This window comes from Lissotriton helveticus, chromosome 2_1, assembly GCF_964261635.1.
Source record: "Lissotriton helveticus chromosome 2_1, aLisHel1.1, whole genome shotgun sequence".
Taxonomy (NCBI): domain Eukaryota; kingdom Metazoa; phylum Chordata; class Amphibia; order Caudata; family Salamandridae; genus Lissotriton; species Lissotriton helveticus.
Window position 1 is genome coordinate 1,506,853,672 of NC_136059.1, and position 23,925 is coordinate 1,506,877,596.

The following is a 23,925-nucleotide window of genomic DNA, read 5'->3' on the forward strand; positions in this document are numbered from 1 at the left end:
TGGGCAGCCGCTAAGGAAAAGGAAAGCGCTCCCAGCGCTTTAGCAGGAATTACAGCGCTTCCAGGTGCTAGGTGAAAAGTGAAGCGCTCCTAGCGCTATATGTCAAAATAAAGCGCTCCCAGCGCTGCAGGAGAAATCAAGCGCTTCCAGGCACTTGGAAGCCCAGAAGTCCAGCAAAAGTCCCTCTGGCATCTAGGAGCTGGGCAGGGCAAAGAAGCCCCACAAGTCCAGGGACAAGCACAGCAGAGAAAAGTCCTCCAGGGCATCAAGGCAAGGCAGAAAGACCCCAGAGGGAGAAGGCATCCAGGGGCTGGGCAGGGCCCAGGGGAGGCAAGCCTTCCCCCTGGGCCCAAGCAGCAGCACGCCCCTGGTAGTTTCAAGTTGGCAAACGAACCTTTTCCAAGAGGTCACAGCCTCTTTTTATACAGACAAATCCTTTGTCTAAGGGTGCAGGGTGGGGGAGAAACCAGTCGCAGCTGGTTCTGGAGCACTCTTGATGGCCCAACCACCCATTTCATTCACTGGGGAGGCTAGGGTCGTTAGACACACCACAGGGGGGCGGAGCCAGCATTGTGTGGGGAAAGCCCATCCAGGACACAGGTACACTCCTCCCACACATCACTCATGCTAATCTCACACTCACCACCGGGCAGACCCATCCAGACTTCCTGGAGCCTGGCATGCCAGCCAGCTCCAGCCAATCACGCTCCAGCACCCTCACTGCACACACATCTCAATGTCCAGAAGTAGCACTTCCCTTCTAGACACATACATGCCGCATACACCATCTCGCAGCATTCACTCTCACGAGTTCACACATACTAAACTCGAGCCTGCACTCCCCACGCATCAGGAACTACCAGGGACACATACATTCCCCATGCATTCCTATGGGAGGGCAGGCCTATCTCACACACGCACTCAAGGAGCGCACGCACTTTACACTGCGCCACAGTGTCCAAGTGCGCAAAGACCAGAAATCACTATAATTTAAGTCAAAAAGTTCAGGGGTGACCCTGCCACAAGGCCCAAGTCCAACACAACCCCCTTCCAGCCAAAACGCAGGGTAGGCTAATCACCACTGTGATGGACTTCCCTGCTTGGGGCGATAGAACACGGACGCGGGCCCGCACTGCAGGGACACCCTCCGGTTCTATGCCACGTTGATCCATAAGACAAGCACATACTTAAAAAAAACAGGCCCAACTAGGCTACCCCACTGGTACTCCTTAGTTGTCCACGGCTTGGACCAGACCCTAGGCCACCCAGGTACCACTGGTCAATGCCAATCCACAGAGTGGGGGTAGTAACCCCTGGCCTACAATAGCCATTCTCCACTCCCTTTCTCAGTGTAGTTCCAAACTACCACTGATCCTTCAACCTAGGGTCCGCACCCTCAGGCTGACCAGAGGTCACGGGCAAGAATGCCCCACCCTACCTCTACTTCTGAAGCACCCTCCAGAACACAACTCTCCTACCAGTTTAGGACCTGACTTCCTCAGCAGCAGTGACCACAGTCAGACCAGCACAAGAACGGTGTAGTGAGGCGTCGCACTTTGCGGGTTGCCAGATGCGGCGCAGGCGGCGGCTCGCGGACCGCGTCGAGACGGGGACGGCGAGCGGCATAGGCTGCGCGGCCGAAGGCAGACGCGGCTCAGTGCGGTGCCTACAGAACACCAGGCTGGTCATGACAGAGTCACAGCTCCCTTAACTGGTCTACCACCTGGGATTCAAATTCACCGGATGCACAGGGGTCAGACTCCCTCTGACCCCCTTCCAGAGTTCTGCACCCTCCCACTGTAGAACAGGGTCCCTCCACTTAAGGTAGGCCCCACCTGCTCTCAGGTTAGTACCACAACACTCAGCCAAGAACCCTAAAGATCCCTGCTAGGCCGGTACCACCCCTTCTGGGAAACACAGGGTCTCTTCACTTAAGATGAGCCCCACCTGTGTTCACAGGGGTACCCCTAGGAGACAAACCGGCCAGGACACTGGCTACAGTCGCCCTGCCGTCCAGGACAGGCAACACCTGAACCTGGCTCCCTAACCTAGGGACGCTACCCTTTGGTTAGATGCCTGGCGCACCAGGACTTCTACAAGTTGAAAACAAAAATCTAAGACTTTCTCTCCTCCTTCAGCAGCAAGGCAACCACTGCAGGTCAATACCCCATACAGCTTACCCGGTTCCTTCTCTTCAGGCAGGAGTTCCCTCTTGTAACTTCAGGACACTACATACTGTTGCCCTTACGTCCAGATCCGGAAACACCGGCTACTGGCTCCCCAACCGAGGGACGTACCCTTTGGTCAGATGCCTGGCGCACCAGGACTTCCTTGAGGGTGACACATAACTAATGTGTCGTGTACAAGTCTGCCTGACACTCAGGACAGAAGTGGCACCACCATGGTCACTCACTGGCGACACAACCCTTCTGGCTGGCCCCGGACCCACTGGCTCTTCCACTGGGGAACCTATCCCCCTCGCACCCCTCCATCTGGACTTCTGCACCCTCCCAATTGGAGCGGTACTGCCAGACACCAGAACTACTGGAACCCTGGTTACAGAGGTTCCACGTTCTCCAGACACTCTGGAAGATCCTCCTCAAATGACCTATTGGTACAGCCTAGGCCCCCGACCGGATGTTCCCTTTAGAAACAATCCAGGCCCTGACACTGGGTTTCGGGCACCTGGAGACATGCAGTCCCACCCACTCCTTCTCCTCTTGACACAGGACGTGAGCCCCTACACCGAGACCTAGCTGGGCTACACTGAACCTCTTCCACCACGCTGGGCTGGAAGACACCTCAGACACTCCTTTTGGAATCACTCCATCCCCTATGCCTCTCTCCTCCCAGAACATTACCAACTCCAAAATTCTGTCTCTCAACAGACCACAGAAATCAAAAAGCAGGCTCCACTATCTGCAGACGTTCTTGGGAAAAGTTCAACACACAGGACTTAAATATCTGAGCAAAACTAGCATTCAGCAAGCTCCCCATCCAGAGAACTCACAAACATGTCCAGTGCCACACACCATTCATCCACACACACCCCTCCCCAGACTGGTAAGGCAGTTTCTACCACCCCTGACTTCTCAACCTGACCACAATTGACACAGGTACCATTACTCCAGGGCAGGGACGGGGGACACATGCACTGGACACACTTATGCTGCCACCACTGGATCCCACCCTTCTGGTGAATCCAGAAAACACACTGCACTTAGGGGGATGATCCACCCTCCCGAGCCAGGGACACCCAACTCAAAGTGCACAAGAAACACATTTCCACAGAAATGACATTTTCAGCAAACTCCATACAATAATCCCCAAAATGTTTTTATCTAAAATGCAGAGTTTTGTGGTGCAGCCAGCTGCTACTAAGGTACAACGCAAACACAAATCCTTATCCTCACCGCTTGCCGCCAATGTTGGAAATGGGATCCCTGGCTGGCCAGGGCTTTCGCCAAAGTCAGTCCGAGACCACCACTCCCAAGTCAGGGCAAGGGAGTTACACGCCAAGATAACCCCTACTCACCCTCTAGATAACGTGACGCGAGCAGCAAGGCTAAACTTGGAGGCGATGTAAGTTAAGTATTTGCGCATGCACCCCAGCAACAACACCCAGGACCCACCACAAAGGAAACTCCACACAAGGTTATATAAAAATAGCCTTTGTATTACACCAAAACACATTAGATAAAACACACACTTTACAATGTGCCAGAGGCACGGGCAGAATTTACAGGGGATATTTACAAGACAGGGCCACCTGGACCACTGTCAGGAATCAGCACTTTTAGAAGTGACAATACAATACTTGTAGGCCTAGAACTTAGAACATAGCTTATCAGACAGTACCTTCCGTCCTGGTTGCACGGGCGCGACTCAGGGGAGAGCGGCGCGGCTCGAGGCTTGAGCGGGCGGCCGGCAAGGTACAAGCGTTTCTCTGGGGCGACCAATGTGTGCGGCTCAGAAGAGGAGGGGAAGGCAGGATGCGGGCGACCCAGCGAAGCGGCGCGGCTCAGGGGAGAGCGACGCTGCTCGAGGCTTGGACGGGCTGCCGGCACGAGCTGCCGAGGGGAACGAGCGAGGCACACTTCAGCGAGGCCCCAGGGGCCCAGGGAGATCAGACAAGTCCCAGCAATTTGGCAGGGAAGGCACCATAGAGTCCACTGGTCCTGGGACTCTGGTCAGGGGGCAAGCTTAGTATCAAGCCCTTGGGATCACTTATAACAGAAGATCACTGTAACACAAAATAGGACATAAAGAACACAACCAGTACCCACTGGTAACTGGTAAGTCCCCCCTACGCAATCCTAACCACCCTAGGAACAGGTCACGCAGGGAACCAGGACCTTACTAGCACCACCTGCACTAGCAAGAACAACCACCTCAGTATCACAATACAAGTAGGGGCATAGACCTGGGGACAAAACACATGATGCAGAACCTACATTCAGCGGTGTAAGGAACACATGACGCATCAACACACGTTCAGCGGTGTAAGGAACAGGGCACATAATGTATCAACAACACATTCAGAGGTGCAGCAAAGAGCACTTTGCGAAATCACAGTAACATGAACTTACATCAAAGTCCAGGGTGCGCCACTGCGCCAAGACCTAAACGTAGCAGCTGCCCACAAAGGACAGGGGGCCTAAACGCTGCAGCTGGCACTAAGTGCTGCGCAGCTGGGGAAAGGCCAGGGATGAAGGAGTGCGCCTCACTCCTCAGTTCACAGTACATGTCCCTAGAAAAGAAAGACCTACACGGTGCAGCTGCCCACTAATTGCTGGGCAGCTGGAAACAGAACTGCGACAGGGGCCCTCACTGGCCCCTCAGGACAAGGACTGTGCCCAACTGAGCCCTCTGGCTCTAAAACAAAAAGATGCAGCCTCACTGGGCTGTTGGGGTCCCTCACGGGGGACCCGAGAACGAATATGCTCCCTGAGCCTCTCAGGGCTCGTGAATAGGGTGGGGGGCCTTCGCTGGAGTCCCCCCTCTGGGGACTCGATATGGCCAAATGGGTCAAGAGCCTCTCGGGGCTCAGAAGCAATGTGGGGCCCAAGAGCCTCTCGGGGCTCGAGAACAATGGGGGCGGTAGGCGGAGTCCCTCCCGGGGGACTCGGCATTAGGGGGGGCCTCACGGGCCTCTGAACACAGCGAGACTCGCTCTGGAGGGGAGGGGCGGGCACCGACAATGTGCCCCGACGCCCCTCCTCCCCTGTAAGGCACTCACCGGGCTCTGGCGCTTGGCGGCGGCTCTCTTCCTCCACCGGGGCTTCAGACGCGCCGGTCTCTGCCTCACCCGGTCCCCCATCTCGGGACCGGGCCTCGACATGGAGCCTTAGTGGCTCCTGGATAAATCAGTATCCGGGGCTCCCTCCTGGTCACGTGAGCCCCGCAACGCTCGCACCACTGCCTGCTTCCGCCTCGCTCCCCGGCGGGGGCGGGACAGGGGAATCCCCTCGGGCCGGCAGCCAATCACGGCGCGGCCTGGGGAAATTGTCATCAGGGAATCCCGGGCCGGCCAGCCAATCACGGCGCGGCCCCGGGAAGGCATCATCAGGAGGCTCGGCCGGCTGGACCAATCACAGCGCGGCCCGGGTGGGCGGCTGCTTTCCCCGGCTTCTCCTCGACCCACGGCTGCGGCGGTGATCCGTGGACCATACCGGGTGGGCACCGGCTGACGAGCATGAAGTGCTCAGGGCGCGACAAGGGCGACAAAGCGCCAAGGTGCGCTAGGGGCAAAATAAACGGTAATTTGCGGCGTGGGCAGCCGCTAAGGAAAAGGAAAGCGCTCCCAGCGCTTTAGCAGGAATTACAGCGCTTCCAGGCGCTAGGTGAAAAGTGAAGTGCTCCTAGCGCTATATGTCAAAATAAAGCGCTCCCAGCGCTGCAGGAGAAATCAAGCGCTTCCAGGCACTTGGAAGCCCAGAAGTCCAGCAAAAGTCCCTCTGGCATCTAGGAGCTGGGCAGGGCAAAGAAGCCCCACAAGTCCAGGGACAAGCACAGCAGAGAAAAGTCCTCCAGGGCATCAAGGCAAGGCAGAAAGACCCCAGAGGGAGAAGGCATCCAGGGGCTGGGCAGGGCCCAGGGGAGGCAAGCCTTCCCCCTGGGCCCAAGCAGCAGCACGCCCCTGGTAGTTTCAAGTTGGCAAACAAGAACCTTTTCCAAGAGGTCACAGCCTCTTTTTATACAGACAAATCCTTTGTCTAAGGGTGCAGGGTGGGGGAGAAACCAGTCGCAGCTGGTTCTGGAGCACTCTTGATGGCCCAACCACCCATTTCATTCACTGGGGAGGCTAGGGTCGTTAGACACACCACAGGGGGGCGGAGCCAGCATTGTGTGGGGAAAACCCAGCCCATCCAGGACACAGGTACACTCCTCCCACACATCACTCATGCTAATCTCACACTCACCACCGGGCAGACCCATCCAGACTTCCTGGAGCCTGGCATGCCAGCCAGCTCCAGCCAATCACGCCCCAGCACCCTCACTGCACACATATCTCAATGTCCAGAAGTAGCACTTCCCTTCTAGACACATACATGCCGCATACACCATCTCGCAGCATTCACTCTCATGAGTTCACACATACTAAACTCGAGCCTGCACTCCCCACGCATCAGGAACTACCAGGGACACATACATTCCCCATGCATTCCTATGGGAGGGCAGGCCTATCTCACACACGCACTCAAGGAGCGCACGCACTTTACACTGCGCCACAGTGTCCAAGTGCGCAAAGACCAGAAATCACTATAATTTAAGGCAAAAAGTTCAGGGGTGACCCTGCCACAAGTCCCAAGTCCAACAGCTGGAAAATAGGACGGACCCAGGATCGATTAACTCCTCATTTGTTTAACCTGGTAACAAAAAGATGTCCACCTACCTCAAAACCATTCAAAGGTGATGGTTAACTGGGAGTGTTGTGACTCACTGAGTTTGCTGCACAGGTAAATTCTACTCTTTCTGAATCTCTTCTCTTCACCTATTTGGTGTTATTTGAAGTTGGGCAGGTCACCAACATAAGATCCAGCCATACACCCTTCAATTGGTTGTTCCTTAGTGGAGATAGTTGTACTATGTTTGAGCATTTAATATTGCATTGTAACAAAACTGATAACACACTGGAGACTTAAGAGCCCAAGGTAGAGAAAAGCCTCACAGTTTTTTACTACCCCAGACTCGCACATTCTCGAGGATCACAGTCCCTTCCTGGTTGGTAGTGCTCCGCTTGGGTAACACATTCAGCTTCATTGTCTTCAGTGCTGAGGCAATGAATGGACAACCACTTCTGTCTGCTTTTTTATTGTTCCAGTAGGGAAGAAAAAAAAGTTTGCCCTATTCTCTTTGATAACTTCCATCGTAGTGGACTGCTTTGAAGATGGAGGTCTGTCATCAACGTGTCTTCAGGATCCACATTCCAGATCAATGGGTTTTCTGAAACCTTTCGTGTAGTAAATATTGCTGATGTGCTTGTTGATATCTGGTTTCTCTTTGGGATCCTTCCAGCATCTTCCAATAGTTTTCTTTGTGTTCCATCACACCCATTTATTTACAAAGTCCAACAAATTTACAAGTGCACCCACAATGATCAGCAAACGTACAGGCATCTGTGAAGTCAGAGTAGTCATCACGCCCAACTACCAACTGCATTTTGCAGAAGGTGGTGGTAATCATCAGAGCACAGGATGTGCGGCAAGTGGTATAATCTGAAGAGCAAACTTTGATTGCAGATTGGTGTGCAGTAATAATAATAATAATCCACATTTGTAAAGCGCACAATCACCCGTAAGGGTCTCTAGGCGCTGGGGGCCGTCGGGAAGATTAAGCGAGCTATTGCCCAGAGTCACATGGTGCTGGGCTAACCTGCCGCCGGAGCCGGGGATCGAACCCTGATCCCCAGATTCCAGCGTCAGTCGCCCTGGCCGCGGCGCCACACCTCTCCCCATAGGAGAACACAAGGTGATGTGCTTCAGGGGGAATAGAGGGTGATGCGCATTGGGGGTTCGCTGGTTAATGTAATGTTAAGCAAATGTCTGTGTGTACCATGGAGGTGCAGGATGATGTGCAGGAGGGAGCACAGTGTGATGTGCACTGGGTGATGTATAATATAGTCATTTGTCAATGAGCCCGGTGGCATGTGACCCCCTAAAGTGAGGCCTGGATTTATTTGGCCAAGAACAATTTGCATGCTGAGATTCGAAAGCCTATTTTGTAACCGTAAACTCAAAAATTCAAGATTCAAAATGCAAGTTTTGTCGGTCAAAAATCTACAGTTGTCTAAATGTGTCACACCATGTTAATCGCAAAAACAACAGTTGATGGACAGAATGCAGAACAATGTCATACATTCACCCCAATACAGAGATCTGGGCTAAAATCCATCGTTTTTTGCTCCCCATGCCGTTCCAGTTTGAACCCAGCCATATGCAAATCAGTCTTGACCCTGTGCCCCATGGGAACAGTCCAGCTCGAACTGCCAAGCCAGGCCATCCTGGCCAATACTACATCAATTAAGTGGTGGCATATTTTTTTGAGTCAAGAATGTTGGGGATAAATAAAAGGACTCTAATAACATTGGAGACTAGGCGCCTAAAGTACTATCTTTCTGGTTGCCAAACACAGCCTAATTTGTGACACATTTTTACAACCAGAAACTTATTTTGCATACCGAGTTATGTACTAATTAGGTAGGTAATCAAAATAAGTCATCAGAGTGGGTCGCAGACTGACCTACCTAATTAATATTCATTAGGTAGGCAAATTGTGACTCATTCCGATCTCCTGAAATCACAGAAATGTTGGCCTGCAAGGGTTAGCAGACCACCATGTCTGTAATCACTTTAAATACATTTTTTTTTTAAAGCAAACCAATTTCCTTTAAGGAAATGGACTGCTTTAAAAAAAACTTTCCTATTTAGGTCTCGGCTAGTAACGCGCTGAAAGCGCGTTCTCGCCAGAGAACTATAGTCTGCGTCTCAGCAGTCTGAGAACGCCGAAGTGAGACAAGACCTGGCCGCGCGCAGCGTTTCCCCATAGGATAACGTTGTGCGCGCGGCCAGGTCTTGTCTCCACATCATTGCAGGGCAGACCGGATCGCGTCGCGCGCCTCTCTGGAATGCAGGGGGAGTCTGCAGAGGGGCGCGCGGCGCTGTTCAAGAGGCGCACGGCGCTCATAAACAAGCTGGCTGCCTCTTCTCTCACCCGCCCACCTTCAGCCTCTCCCTCTTCAGTTGTTAACTCCTCCTTGTTTTCCTAGCTTTGAAAACACGCCCTCATGGTATCACGTTAACCCCTCTCTGCCAATGCAGTGTTTTCTGAATTTCACATTTTGCGTGATCCAGAAATGGTATTTTCATACCTAAGTTTATCAAAACTCCTTTAACCCTTTTGACTGCCGTAGGCACTACCACGATGTAATCGCTTTTTGGGAAATGAAGGGAAGCCCACATCAATGAGGTGTATATAATTCAGAGGAAGACCACTCAATCCAGCCAATAGCAGAGACCGGCACAACTGCTCTGAGCAAGACTCCCTTCTTAAATATAAAAACTCAAAATTCTAATATGTTAAAGGGACACCTACATAATGTTCCCACATGGGGAGGATTCGTGCCCTACAAATAACAGTGCTAGAACGGTTTCGGATGAGGATTAGGAATCCGAAACCGGTCCCAGGATGCTTGTTTCCGGTCCAGGGAAGACATGGCTTGGCAGTTAGGGCTGGACTGTTCCCAGGAGGCACAGGGTCAGACTGATTTGCATATAGCCATGTCTGAACTGGGGTGGCTGAGTTAACTAAAGAATGGTGATGGATTAAACCCAGATCAGTTGACTGGGGGCGAGTGTTTGATTTGTTCAAGCACTCCGTCCATCATCCCCTTTTGTATCGCTTTGATATATACTAGGTCTGTCCAATTTGGGTTGTTTTATGCTAACTTATTTAGTTGCTCAGGAAGTCCGGGAGGGCAGATTATTCTGGAATATGTCCAGGAATGGCAGTCAACTCTGTGTCCGATGGTATCGGAGCCTCTGGATGCAGATATTGAGGCAAGGGAAATGGAGGAAGCTAAAAAGGCCCTGCCGGCTGGTAAGGCAGTTGGCGAGGATAAGATTCCACTAGAATTTTAAAAAATCTTTAAAAATATACTGGTCCCTATTTTTCTTAAGGTATGCAAATCTATTTTTCTAGGAGAAGAGGTCCCTCTTTCTTGGAATACATCTAATATTGTTGTCTTTCCAAAAAAGGGAAGCCCATTGACGAAATGAGCTAATACCGACCAATAGCGTTGATCAACACTAAGCTTTTTTCTAAAATTCTGGCGACTCGCCTTCCTCCAGTAATTCACCTAATTGTCTCAGAGCATCAGCACAACTTTGTTCCTCAAAAAGACACCGCTGCTCATATCAACACGGCTATTGCCGCACTCAATGTTTCCGGTCAGATAGGTCAGCAGATGGGGATGTTGATGTTAGACACCGAGAAGGCCTTCAACCGGGTCACATGGGAAACATTATGGATATTTATGTCTTCTATGGGCTTCGGTCGAAGATTTAGCTCGGCGGTACAGAAGCTATATAACCACCCAACAACCACAATTAAACTCAATGGGCTCTCCTCTCCCTCTTTCTCAGTTCAAAGGGGGACATGACAGGGTTGTCCTTTATCCCCTTTATTATTCGCTCTTTATATCGAGCCTTTTATTCAGCACTTATTGATCAATGGCAATATCGATCCAGTCATTCTTAATCGGACAAATTTAAAGCTAACCGCATATGCGGATGATATTGCAAATTTTTTTTTCCAGCTGACCCTGTTAAAGCTATGGCCGCAATTATGTATGAAGCACAACGATTTGGCGCCTCCTCTGGCTACAAGCTAAATCTGTATAAAACACAGACTATTTTAAATTTCCAATTGGACCCCCAGCCAGCAACCCTTGGAGTTACAAATACAGCTACCTATCTGGGGGTATGTCTTAGCAGCCAAGTCAACGAAATGATCCCACTCAATTATGATCCATTACTAAAGAAAGTGACGGAGAAGCTACGGAGTTGGCACCGTCTGCCTCTCAGTATCTATGGATGGTGTAATGTGGTTAAAATGAATATTTTACCAAAGTTTTTATATCTTTTCTGTACTCTTCAACTTATTGTACCATCCTCTTTTTTCAAACGCCTAGATAGTGCTTTGGGTAGTTTTATTTGGGGATATCGACGGGCTAGAAGAGCTATTCGACACTTAAAACTCTCCTATATAAAGGGCGGATTTAACCTTCCTGATTTTAAGTTAGGCTTTTGGGCAGCATTTATTGGACGGGTACAGAGTCTACTCAGAGGAACTGATAACAAATCCCAATTGGTTTTCATATCAGCTGGCGTGTGGGCCAAATACTGGGTTTTTACTCTATCAAACATCTGATCCTAGCTATTTCAAGCGAGTTTGCTTTAAGGTAATCAGAGACATTACTAAAATATGGTGTGAAATCTGTAAAACCTATGCAATAGCCAACTTGCAACAATATACATTGCTATGGGGGAATCCTCTGTTCCCTAACATATTTCACAGTCATATTGGGAAAGAATGGCACTCTAAGGGCATAACGCGGATGGGTCAGCTATACGACGATTAAGGTTTTCGAACTTTTCTATCGTTGAAAATAGAATTTGATCTCTCACAATCCTATTTTTTTTTAAGTATTTGCAAGTCGGGGATTATCTTATTCGAGGTCAGGGACTATGAGCGGTCTAGCCCATGTGAGCTCTTGTCTGTACTTGTTGGCACCAGAGGGCGAGGAGGTATCGGCAAAATATATCAAAAACTTATTGGGCGGTGGGTGATGGTGCACAAATCGCTGCAAAACTTAGTCTGATTTTTGGCTCTGATATTTCTAGGGAGGAAATACAAGAGTCTCTTCAAACTATTGATTCAGCTGGAACATCTGCCAATCTAAAATTACAACAGCATAAAATTATCTTTATGCTCTATTACACTCCCGAGCGAATTTCCAAATGGGCTAACAACTCCACAACTGCGAAGACAAACTGCCCTAAATGCCAGGAATATGCTGCCGATTTACACCTCATGTCTTTTACTTGCCCTCGGTTGAAGGACTTTTAGTCTAACATTGTTCTGGCTTTGACAACTTGGGTTGGCTACGATAGCCCAGTCTAAGGGAATGAGCTGCTGTTTGGGCTTTTTTCCGTCACTGGGTGCCTTATGAAACCCTTGCCCTCTATTATTGCTTCTTGTGCTCGTCTGTGTATAGCCAGCCCGCTCCTGGATACTTGCCACACCTCCCAGTATAAATTTAATTTTGGTCTCTGTTGAGGTAGAATTTTTAAATGGAAACTGCATTGGCTAAAGCTAGAGGCCCCCGATCCCTGTTAAAACTGAGCAGGGTTTGGTCCTGCCTTCATTGGGATTAGTGATTGTATGTATCCTCATTTTTTTTCATCTTTTTCTTCTCTCTTCTGACTTTTTTCTTCTTTCTTTTCTCCCTCTCTCCTTTATTTTCTTCTATTCTATCTTTTTTTTCTTTGTAAATGCTCCTCTGCGCTCTGCACACGATTACTGTTGTATCTTTCTCTGAAAATGTTGTTATATTTACTATTTTTTTTCTTTTTTTTGTGTGGCAATTAAAAAATAATACAATTTTAAAAAAGGAAAACACTGATTACATTATTAGCTTTAATACTAATTTTGGTTTGAACACAGTTTGAAATATATTTCAATACATCTTTTAATAGTTATTTCAAATCCAATGTAATGGTAAAATCAAATGTGTGATAACTTTTAAGCAAAAGGCACTTTCAGAAAGTTACCTTTTCCCAGCGTAAACCACCTGGAGACTCCTTTGCAGTTGTTCTCCCACTTCTAGCAGCTGGCGATTATCACTCAAATAGGTGTGAATTGATGTGAAATGCTTCCCAAGAGCAAACAATAGACTGGGCAGAGGTGACCCTTCTGAATCTGATGGGATATGCAGGGTGGGGCTGTGAGGATCATTTTTGGCATTGAAGTTTCAAATCCTGCCTGAATGTCACTTCCTGCTTGATAAGTAAACTGGGGTTGTGATAGGACACTTGGTACGCACTTCAAAGAGTCCTTCTGTCACAGACCGATGTTATCCGACACTTTGGCAGGGCTCTTCTTTCATCCCTTCAGCCAGACTGACCCCTATCACAGTGGATATCTTTTTGACATTGCAGCGTCAAAGCCTGTTTGACCTGTCTGCCGGGTTTACATATAATATTTGGGACACACCTCAAAGAAGAGGAACAGAATGCCAAAACAATTCTTGGGTAGCCACAGTCTGGTTGCTGAAAGTTCCTCTTGTTCTACCAGACTTCTGTAACTGAGTTTGTTATCGGTACAGGGTCTGCCTCAAACTGAGTTTTGGTATGTGATCTATAAGGACACTAGGATTTCTACACCCATACACCTCAACCCTCTGAGCCCAAAGTTAGTGTGACCGAAGACTTCTGACATCTTAAAAATGCTTAAAGAGGGTAAGGTTAGCCCAGGGAACATTTACCCCATCAGTTAGGGTGTCTCCACAGGCCACCCCCCCCCCCCCCCCTTTAGCTTGTGCCAGGCATAAACGTGGCATCTCCGGACCAGGCACCAACTTCAGAATACTTTCTAGACCTGTGGAAAACCTAGAAGAGGACTGGACCAGCCGTCTGTGACCTAAGAAGAGCTGTGAAGAATGGGCCTACTCCTCTTGTACCCAGTACAAAGAAGTGAACTCCGGGGTCATAAGGCAGAGGTTCTGTTAAAGCTACAGCGACACCCCAAGCTACAAAAGGGCCTTTTCCTGCAACTGCACAGCTGCCCAGCAGGCCGTGGACCTGGAATGGACTCTCCTGTTGGCCTCTACCTGCCATCCTGTGAGTCTTTTAAGTGCCTCCCCTGAGATCATAGGGACTTTAGAGATAGACTCCTGTAGCAGATTAGGACTTAAAGGGCTAAAGTCAGAAGGTACAATTCTTGACCAGGGTGAACCTGGTTAGTGTATTTGAGTCCCGCTCCATCTGGTCAGTGTCAAATTGTGCCTAGGCCCTGTTCTAGTGTGACCACTGGCTATCATTGACATTTTGTGCTTCCATGGTAAGTGGACGTGGTTAAATTTTCTGTGCCCAATAAGCAATCACTGATATGATGCAAATATAGAGGCATGAGATCAAAACTTTCACTTTTTTACTTTATTGAATGAAAATTGAGCAATTGACGCTTCAGCATGCTTTCTCCAGACTGACCTAGAAATATCCTAGCAAGGTTGCTGCCATTGCTTCATTTATGCCTACCACACCTCTCATTGGTTGCCGCCTCAGTGAACTCTTCACTGGTGCAACGGCCCTATACATCTGATGTTTACTGAGTTGACCCGAGTGCTGACTCTTTGCATAACGTTATGGAAAAATCTAGTTTCTAGCAGTTCTACTCCGTGAAAGGTAATATAAATCCCTTAGCACGGTCATTGACCTTTCTATGCAAGCATTGGAATAATTCAAGGAGGTGCCTGCTTGTTCTGCAAAATGCCTGTCCTGTGCTTTGCCCTGTGTGCATGTGCTATGTTATCTGTGTGTATCCCTGATTCAGTGTGGGTTGAGTTGGGTTTCTCCACTGAAAGAGTTGTCTGACACTGCTTCCTGACTGATGAGGGGTGAAACCCCGAAACCCGTTTTAGGATGCTTGTTTCCGGTCCAGGGAGGACCTGGCTTAGCAGGTCGGGCTGGACTGTTCCCATGAGGCACAGGGTCAAGGCTGATATGCATATGGCCATGCCTAAACTGGCATGGCATGGTGAGCAAGAGAATGATGGATATAACCCAGATCTCTTGACCGGGGGTTAATGTTTTGATTTGTTCAGCATTCCGTCCATCAATTGTGTGTCTTTTGCTTTCTCACTGCTTGTGGAGAAGAGTGGTAACCATTGCTCTTGGTGGGGAGTAGTGTCTTGTATACACTTAGAGGGACAGTTGTAAAAAAAGACAAGATTGTGCCCACCTTCGATGCGGACCTGCAACTCGAAATCCTGCAGCTGCTGTTTTAGAATGGGATCCTCTTGGAATAGTGTGCGACGGTGAGCAATTCTGTTTGTATTGGTAATCAGAACGCAGTGCACCACAGTATGGCTCTTGTTGTCTGTAGTTGTTTGAGCTTCCTCTGTGGTGTGTACATGTTCTGGTCTGTTTCATTGTTTGCTCGGGCATTTGTGCTTGGGTTTCTGCCATAGGCCACATCTGGCGCGGTGACGATTCTCCTTCGTTCTCTGTACGTGTTGCTGATTTGCTTTTCTCTTTCGGGGCAGCAACCTAGCAGAAGCGTTACCTCTCATGCTCGCACGTGCAGGGGGCCTAGTCTGCCTAGGTTCAGGGGGGGCCCATGACCCAACTAGGGGTTACCTGGCTTTGGGAGTCTTCTGGAGCGTGAGAGGGGTTTGAGGCATACATTCCAGCTCAAAACGTAAAGTTCCTTCAGCCTAGCAGTAGGTGCAATCTGAGCCTTTTAAAGATTTGGTAGTTTTTACTCAGGTGTGGACCTTAATTGCTTGTCCACTTACTTCCTCGTTTATAGGGTGCATGTATTTAGGAGTAAGTTGTGCCCTTCACTGCTTTAAATCTAAAAACAAATAAAGGCATATGGCTACTGAACGTGCCACCAATTCCCATTCTTGCCCTTTTTGGCATCATTGTACTCGTTCAACGACGTCTGTGCCTGGTACATGTTGCCGTATAGAACCGATGTTCTGATTAACACGCTTTTTGAAGCGTACTCGCAGCATCCTTCTGCTCCTATGGTTGGGCTGGTGCACTGTAACTGCTTGTATATTTGAGTTCTTACAGCTTGTGTGCCTGTCTGTCACATAAGCTCGCCTATCAAACTGCCTATCGCAATTTTCCCATCACGTGGTAACTGCATATCGCTGGCCATCATTGCCACGTAGTCCGGGGGGAAAAATCCTTCTAGCCACTCGCCATACGGGGTAGCTTGCTATTCATGTGTGTCTTATACATATACTGCAATACAAGTTATGTCCTGGTTTCCTTTAAAAAAAGAAACAGGGTGGGGCTGGAGGTTCGTCTGCTTTTTTCACGCGTAGACTTCAAATACCAGAATGCAATTTAAAAGGATGAAAAATAAAACGTTGCAAAGAATATACCCATCAGTATATTCTTTGCACACGTGATAAAAACGCGCACACAGTATGCTCTGAGATCTGCACCGTCGGAGGCTGCCATCCACGCTTTGCATGCAGGGTCTTTTGTTTCCGCATGCGAGCGATGGATGCGCGCAGGTACCGTGCCCTGTCTGATGGAGCCGGATCTACTGGCTCAGCCTGACCCGAGGCGGGGAGCCGGTGAGAGCGAGAGAGAGGATCCGCGTAATCCTCTCCCTGCATCAGCAGCATCCATACAGCATCCTGGGAATTGCGTACGCCGGGAGCAGCTGGTCACATGAGTGTGAATTTTCATTTCAGTTCATTAGTCAGCCATTTTGGTCAACACCCTGCTTACTGCGCACAGCCAGTCCTGCCAGCACTCGCGTCCGGGCTGATGCGAGGACGGACCGCTCGCCGTTTCAGCACCACTGGAGTTCCTTTTCCGTTTTTCGCCCCTCTTCTTCGAGCCAGCGGGCTCTGCTTTCGCCCCGAGCCAGAGCCCAGCGTCCGGGAGACAGGTTTGCTTTGTGGCGCTAGATGGGGATGCCTAGCTTGTTGTACGGCTGCTGAAAGCCGTGTTAGATTTTAACGACAAGGAGGGGGGAGCCCACCAGTGGCCTTTTGATAGTCGAACCCCCTTTTCCAAAGAGCTTCATCTGTCGTCATCCCACACGGTGAGGTATTTGTGCGTTGTATTTTTGAAGGCTTCTCTTTAGGATTGTGTTTTGTTGTTGTTGTGCCAGCTGAGTCATCATGTCGGCCCTGACGCCTCAAAGTGACATGCCGACCCCCACGACAGACAAGATCACGCAGGCTGCGATGGAGACCATCTACCTGTGCAAATTCCGGGTGTCCATGGACGGGGAGTGGCTCTGTCTCCGCGAGCTGGACGACATCTCGCTCACTCCGGACCCCGAGCCTACCCATGAAGGTATGGTGGAAATGTCAACCATGGCTCTGTCCCCCGCTGCCCCTCCCCCCACCTGCTGCAGCATCTCTCATTGGCATCCGTGGCGTCACCGCCACCTCTTGCATTCACATTCAACTCTTAATTGCCATTGCAATTCACTGCTCTGATTTGTGTTGCGCCCACTCTTTGCAACATTGCTTTCCAGGCTTTCTCTTTATATTGTTTGTCTTCCTGTGGTGCTCTGAATCGGCACACTCGTTACCAGGGGTGGCGGGCGCGTGCTGGTGTGACAGCAGTGAGATGTGTGGCAGCAGTGTTAGCTTTCCTCTGCAATTGTGGTAAAAACACACAAAACCTGAAGGCTTTTATTTACATTTATTTCTGTGAGAAGTACATCCGAGTCCAGTGCAGAAACAGCCATTTTATTGACCCCTTCACCCCCCCCCCCCGTGCTAGACCGCTACAAATATGTTTGACAGGTTTTGTAATGTTAGAACCTAACTAAGAAGAATTTAAAAACGGATGTAAACCATGACTAGGTTGGTGACTGCTAATGAAATAGTCGGTGTGTACCGGAAGCGTGACGCTCCTCTTTTCATGCTACCGCGGCTGGATTGGCGTGTGTTCTTGGAGCTTGCTTGAAGACATTTATATTTTTGGAGCCTGGAAGCAACTTTTATCTCGTTTGTTACTCGTGACTGAAGTCGAATGTATTCTACAGGTCAAAGATACCCTGCTTAGTATTTTGCTCAAAATGGATGCATTATTTCTTTAGTGACTATTCCATTGGGATGGAAAGCAGAACCGTCTTTTAAAATAAATCCTGCATAAAACTGCTCCTTTCACTCCCGGGATCAGGTGCTGCCTCTAGCCGGACATAAGAGCGCTTCGCCCTTCGTCCTTGCGCACAGGGCAGGGCATGAATGAGTATAGCTCTCTGCCTGTCAGTTGCTTGTAGTTCATCCCTTTCCTTGCTTCCCAAGGTGCATTGCTTTATAAGTGGTTGACCAAGTGCGTTATTAAAGTCTCTTATTTTTTAACATTTTGAAGTTATAGCATTGTCCCTTCTTACAGTCTGCTTTCAATTACCACATTCCTCTGTTCAATTTCCAGATGTTTTACCACCACCTTGTGAGTGTTTTTGAACACATGACGTACACAGTTACTCTTTCTTTCTGCCATGCTAGTTATTACATACATATGTTTGAGAAGCTGTTGAAGCCTCTCCACTATTGACCCATGTCTGTCCGGTGAATCTCCCGGTGCAAGCGCCCAGGTCACATCTATCTCCCATGTCACCGCTATGCAGGGGCTCGCTCACTACATTACCGCACGGTATTTCAGAGACTGCTTGAGTAGGTTAGGGAAGTAATTGGATGTCATCGACAAAATGGTACCTGCAAAATTGTAACACTTTGAGTAAGGAAGGTAGGGGAAAAGGGTGTTTAAAGTGATGGGCGATGTGAAAAAGTCGAGCAACAAAAACGTTATTTATGGTTCAGGTTGAGCTACAAGACGGATTCTAACACTTTTTGTGACGAAATACATTGGTTCTTATTTCAAACCATGTAATTGCTAGATTTACTTAACCCTAGCAATATCTTGTAACTCAGTTATTTGCAAGTAGCAAGTGTACATAGTCCCGTATCCAAGGACACACTGGTTGCCATGCTTAATGTACATTCACTGAGAAGTGCTGGGGCTACAGAGGAAATTAAATGCTTTTAATGAATACTGTAAGAGTAAATTGCTAATAGTAAATATGGACAAAACAAAGGTTATGTGCTTTGGTAAAAGGACAAAGAGCTTTTGCTGGCATCTAGATAAAACCAAATTAGAAATAGTAAAAGAATATAAATATCTGGGCCTATGGTTCGAATCATCCCTAAAATGGGACAAACGTAGAAAACCAAAATGCAAAAGCCTCTTCCTCCATTTGTAGTTTGAAAAAATTTAACAAAATCTATGGAGATATGTCACACAAACCCATGCTAAAAGCTTTCACAGCCATGGTTCCCCCACAAGTATTATATGGTGCAGAGGTCCTATTCTTTAGTGGTAAAGGGGATTGGAATCGGGAGGAAGGTAAAGCTGTAAAAACACTACTGTCCTTGCCAATGTCAGGCATGTTACAGGCAATTAGACTTGAAACAGGATTGATAGGGTGGAATACCCAGGCCAGAATGGCGGTGGCAAGATTTTGGAAACACCTATCCCTAGAGGAAGCCCAAAAGGTGTCACATTGGTGTAGTGAGGAAATCCAACATAGTAATCTAAGATGGGCAGCTGAGGCAAAAAAGAAGATAAAAGAGACTATCTGTTGCCTAGATGTGGGTACAACCCAAAACGCCTTAGAGGTAGTTTTTACAAAAGTGGCACTTAGAGCACATGGAAGGGAGTACTCGACAATGCAGGACTTAGGTTACCTAAGAAATAAAAAATCGGTAAAAAACATGATAGAAGTATGGGAAATCGATACAGGATATCCTTACCTAGAAGCACTCCCGAACTATGGATTTAGGTGGGATATCTTAAAAATGAGAATTGGCATCATCCCCTGGCGAGTGGAGGAGAAAGTCACGGCAGAAATGATGTACCCGGATGGTATATGCAAGTGCAGTATGGGGACTAAGTGCGATATAATGCACATCCTACTTGATTGTCTCATGTATGTAGAAGTGAGAAAACGGATTCTGCGACCTATATTCATAAAATATGACACAAGATTGAGAGCCCAAGCAATTAATTTATTGTTAAGAATGGAATACCTAGAAATAGCTATAGCTCTGGGTTACTACCTGAAAGGAATAAATCTAATGGTCAGGGGAAAGCTCAAAGAAGTGCAGTGAGGAACCCCAGTTATCTTGTATATAGTAAAAGTAGAAGAGTAATTCAGGCGGTACAAGCTCTATGGGTTTTAATATCTTTTACAGCAAAGGTGTACTGCAGAAGACAACGAACTGCCATAATTTTAAAAATCCAAGGAGATTTAGCTTTTAAGTAGAATGTATTGAATGTTTTTATACGTTTTAAAGATTTTAAAAGCTGTGCATTGTTTTATCAATAATTGACTATGTATAATACCTTGAATTTTATTCGATTTTGTTTAAAGACTAATGTCTAAATAAACAGAGTTTTTCTCTCTCTCTCTCACTGAGAAGTGTCATAGTGCACAGCAAACATGAAAAAGTTATAGGGGTGTGGAAAGGTCCGATTTATAACTAGACTAAAGTGGTCTTTACAGATGCACTTTGTAATGCTGGATACATGCAGGAAAACTTAATATAGCGAAGACGCCGACTGAGACACATGACGTAACATGGAGACTAGTTATGTGAATTGACAACAAGTACATATTCCCATTAGGACCTTATTTGAAGACTTTAGTGTTGACATTAAAGCTAAAGATTCATCATGCACTGCCCATATGTTTTTGTTTACCTGCGGCATCTGACACAACAACAAAACGAGCCACACAGTACTGCCATCGTGCCCTAAAGTCACCATACCTTTCTTGAATGGGGGTTTATGCTTTGTAGCTAAGGGGAGGACATTTAATGGAGTTGAGTGTAGGCCCCAACGAAATTTAAATCCGGTAAGCATAATTTTGGGAACTTCACAATATTCTTGTTAATGTGAAATTTCCAAATCTACTCCATTGCGTTATTGTGCCGTCATTTGCGTCAGGATTATACCACAAATGTCCAGAATCTATGCAGCTGTTGTATGTGGCAGTTGTGTTTTTCTTACTATTTTTTTAGCATGAAATGCCTGTGTCAAAAATTGACATGTGGATGCATTTCGCAGTAAAATGTTGTGCCAAATTAAGGATTTGCATTTCAAGTAATTATATATTATTTCCATAACTTTTCCAAAAAATCGCTTAAGCACCAGACCGCAAATTACGTGAATTTCACACACTCCTAGTTTTCTGCTGTTATGAAGGCTCATGGAAAAGATGGGACAAGGCATGCCCGCCCCAGGGCTTCATTCTCCTTGTGAAGCATACCATGGAGAATTTTGCTGAGCCTTGGTACAGATGCATTGCAGTCTCTGGCGCTTGGTATGCATCGCAGCTTGGATTGTTATGTTAGAACAAATCAATATTATGTTGGTTTCTAAATATGGATATTCTAAAAATGATCCTACTCTCGGTGCGTTAGTCTACTCTCGTTATCCAGCAGTTTCATTAGGGTTCACTGAACTGCCCTCGAATGCATCATGCTTTGACTTTAAACCCGATACTGGGGTTTGGGGCTTTTTGGTCACTGCTGAGTGCATCACTTTGACTCCGGGAGCATCCACACATGGCAGATAAGATTGCTTTGGTAGCATGCCTTCAGGATTCACAAATTCATTTAAGATGTCATTTTTAAGTCCCCTGACGCTAGAATAGTTGGGCCATGCATTTTAGTCTAGGGTTCAAATTCTGACCTGAGAGGCATATTAGCAAAAATGAACCTGTGACACATTGCAAGGCCCTGGTTTATCTGCGCCTAGCCGCAGGGATGGCCTCTAGAAAAGAAAGATGACTTTCTTCCTACTTATAGAGGCGAAGAAGTGATGATTCACTATTACTTTTCATCCTGTGTGTCATGGTTTCTAATTATTTTTTTTTTTTACAGAGTTTTTATATAGCGCAAACTTGATCCTAGGTTATCTGGTATCGGAGCGCTTTACAAGAGCACCAGTTGCGTTACATGGGGATACATTCATTTTTATTTGTTAGGCACGGGGAGATTAAGTGATTGGCCTACAATCACAGGATGTTGCGCGTCCTTGCCGAGACTCGAACTCAGTTCACCAGATTTGAGGTCGACCGCCCTAGCCGTTAGGCCAACTCCTCTCCCCTAATTTATTACATTTATTTTGTGCGTAAATATTTTTCTGCTGTGACACTTTATTGCGCCTATTTTATGTAGATGAATGAATGAATGTATGATATGAGATGTAAGTTTGGCTGATACACCTGCGCGTGTTGAAATGGGTTTGTATGGGCCCAAGACGTGAGATCTGCATTAAAAGTTAGTGTATGTGGATGAAAATTATCTCTGTGTTTTCCTAGTACAGATGGTGGGGGAACGGGGCAGGAAGGAGTGCAAGAGCGGGAGAGTCGACTAGCGCCTTACAAAAGTTACCTTGTCTTTTTCTAGTTCAGCACGTCTCTATAGATAATGTTTCATGTCAACATAAATGTAGGTTCAAAGAATGCCTTTAGACAAGTTGAACTTGTGCCTTTAATGATAGACTGAATGAATGGGGTCGTCATAGTCTTCAGGCCCAGATATAACTATACACTGCAACTGATAAGCTTTAAGGTTTGTGAACTGTTTTTTTTTTCTGGCTTGAAAGCACTGTTACAAATATGAGACCCAAATGTGAGTGTTCGTAATATTGAAGAGTGAAGAATCTTCAAAACATGCACTGGTGATGCACAGCGCATGTGCAAGATTAAAAAAAAGATCATGCAACTTTTAATAAATCCAAAGTAAATAGGTAGATGTGGACAAGGAAAGCCAGCAAGGGAAACAGATCAGGTTAATGGGTGCAAGGATGCTTGAACAGACTCTGACCTTACTATATAGCACCTGGAACAAGGGCGTCCTATGTACGTCATTGAGGGCCAGACCCATAGTAGGCTTAAAGGTAACTACCAAATTTATAAATACATTCCATTGAGATTAAATGTATGTGCGTTTACCTTGAATGAAAATCGGTCGTGGACTCCTGCATTTACTTTTGGCACCTTCTCTAGAGCCTGCATGTTTTTCCTGTAGCGAAGCCATTGAAAGTTGTCACCTCAGCGTTTGACACCATTTCTGGCCTTCTAGAGTGTTTGAGGACTGGAGGCAACCCGATCGCACATATTCATGTCTGCTGAGTTGAAGAGAAGTATTGCGGCATTCTTAAGAATTCTTAAAAAATGAAGCTACCTAACAGTGGCATAGAAGGGCATGGGATTGCTCAGTTGGGCTTTAAACAGCGTTAACAGATGTTTGTCAAAGAAATCTTGGCCTTTACAATGTCCATGCGTTGGTAGAATGCACATTTTATGCAGCCAAGCAGAGAAAATGAGCCCTTCGAAGAATGGTCCTGAATACTTTGCAGTGCAGTAAACCAATTAAGGTTTTATATTTGGATTGTTTAGGGTATTTGTAAGCTGTTCATACTGAAAGAGCGTTTCTCCCCGTTTCTTGCATGTGATCTACCAGGTAACGTCATTTTGTTGTCCCATATTTGTATTTTGGAAATCTGGGAGGAGTAATATTCCACAGTTGACTATAAAATGCCAGTACAGTCGTGAATTAGCATGGTGAGGAGAGAAATTGTACCACTCGCTGTGCTAATAAAAGCATATCTGATTTTGTGTTTGCATCAATTTGGAAAATCTTTCAATAAAGAATTTCAGACATATTACAACTTAGGGATTAAGAGATCTGAAGGTAGATTTACCAGCAAGATAACAGTAAAAAGCTTGTTTTGACTCTCTTAATTTGGAAATCCCAAAGTCCTTCCTCAGATTAAACTATCAGTAGACATGGTGGGTGTTGTGTTATTTAACGCTGCAGAAAGGGTCTGAAGGACTTTCGCTCTCTTGGTTTTTCGAAAGAACATGAAGACTTGACCATGGTTAATGCTCTCTTCTCCTAACATTGCATGTTTTTCTTTCGTCCCACATATTTGAAGACTATAGTGAGTGTATAAAGAGGGAGGATACCTGCTTTTACATTTTTCCTTGCTAGGTTTGACCTGGAATCCCTGTTTCTTTTGGGGATAGCAGAACCATAATCACTGATGGAGTGGATGGCATGGTCATTAGTTGAATGGCTAGCATCAT

General features: G+C 47.1%; 1 protein-coding gene across 8 annotated transcripts in view; it reads left to right on the forward strand.

Annotated features, from left to right (window-relative positions):
• Positions 1–23,925, forward strand: part of RUFY3 (RUN and FYVE domain containing 3) — a 464,645-nt gene that overhangs the window by 45,157 nt on the left and 395,563 nt on the right. For 2 of the 8 annotated variants that reach the window (XM_078676399.1, XM_078676403.1), the window contains exon 1: positions 16,611–17,108. The exons of 5 other annotated variants lie outside the window; for them this stretch is intronic. In XM_078676399.1, the coding sequence (XP_078532525.1) occupies positions 16,931–17,108 (178 nt within the window). In that variant the 5' untranslated portion in view covers positions 16,611–16,930. Of the gene's footprint in view, positions 1–16,300; positions 17,109–23,925 lie in introns of those variants that run through there. One more of the 8 variants, XM_078676398.1, reaches the window with a different exon arrangement.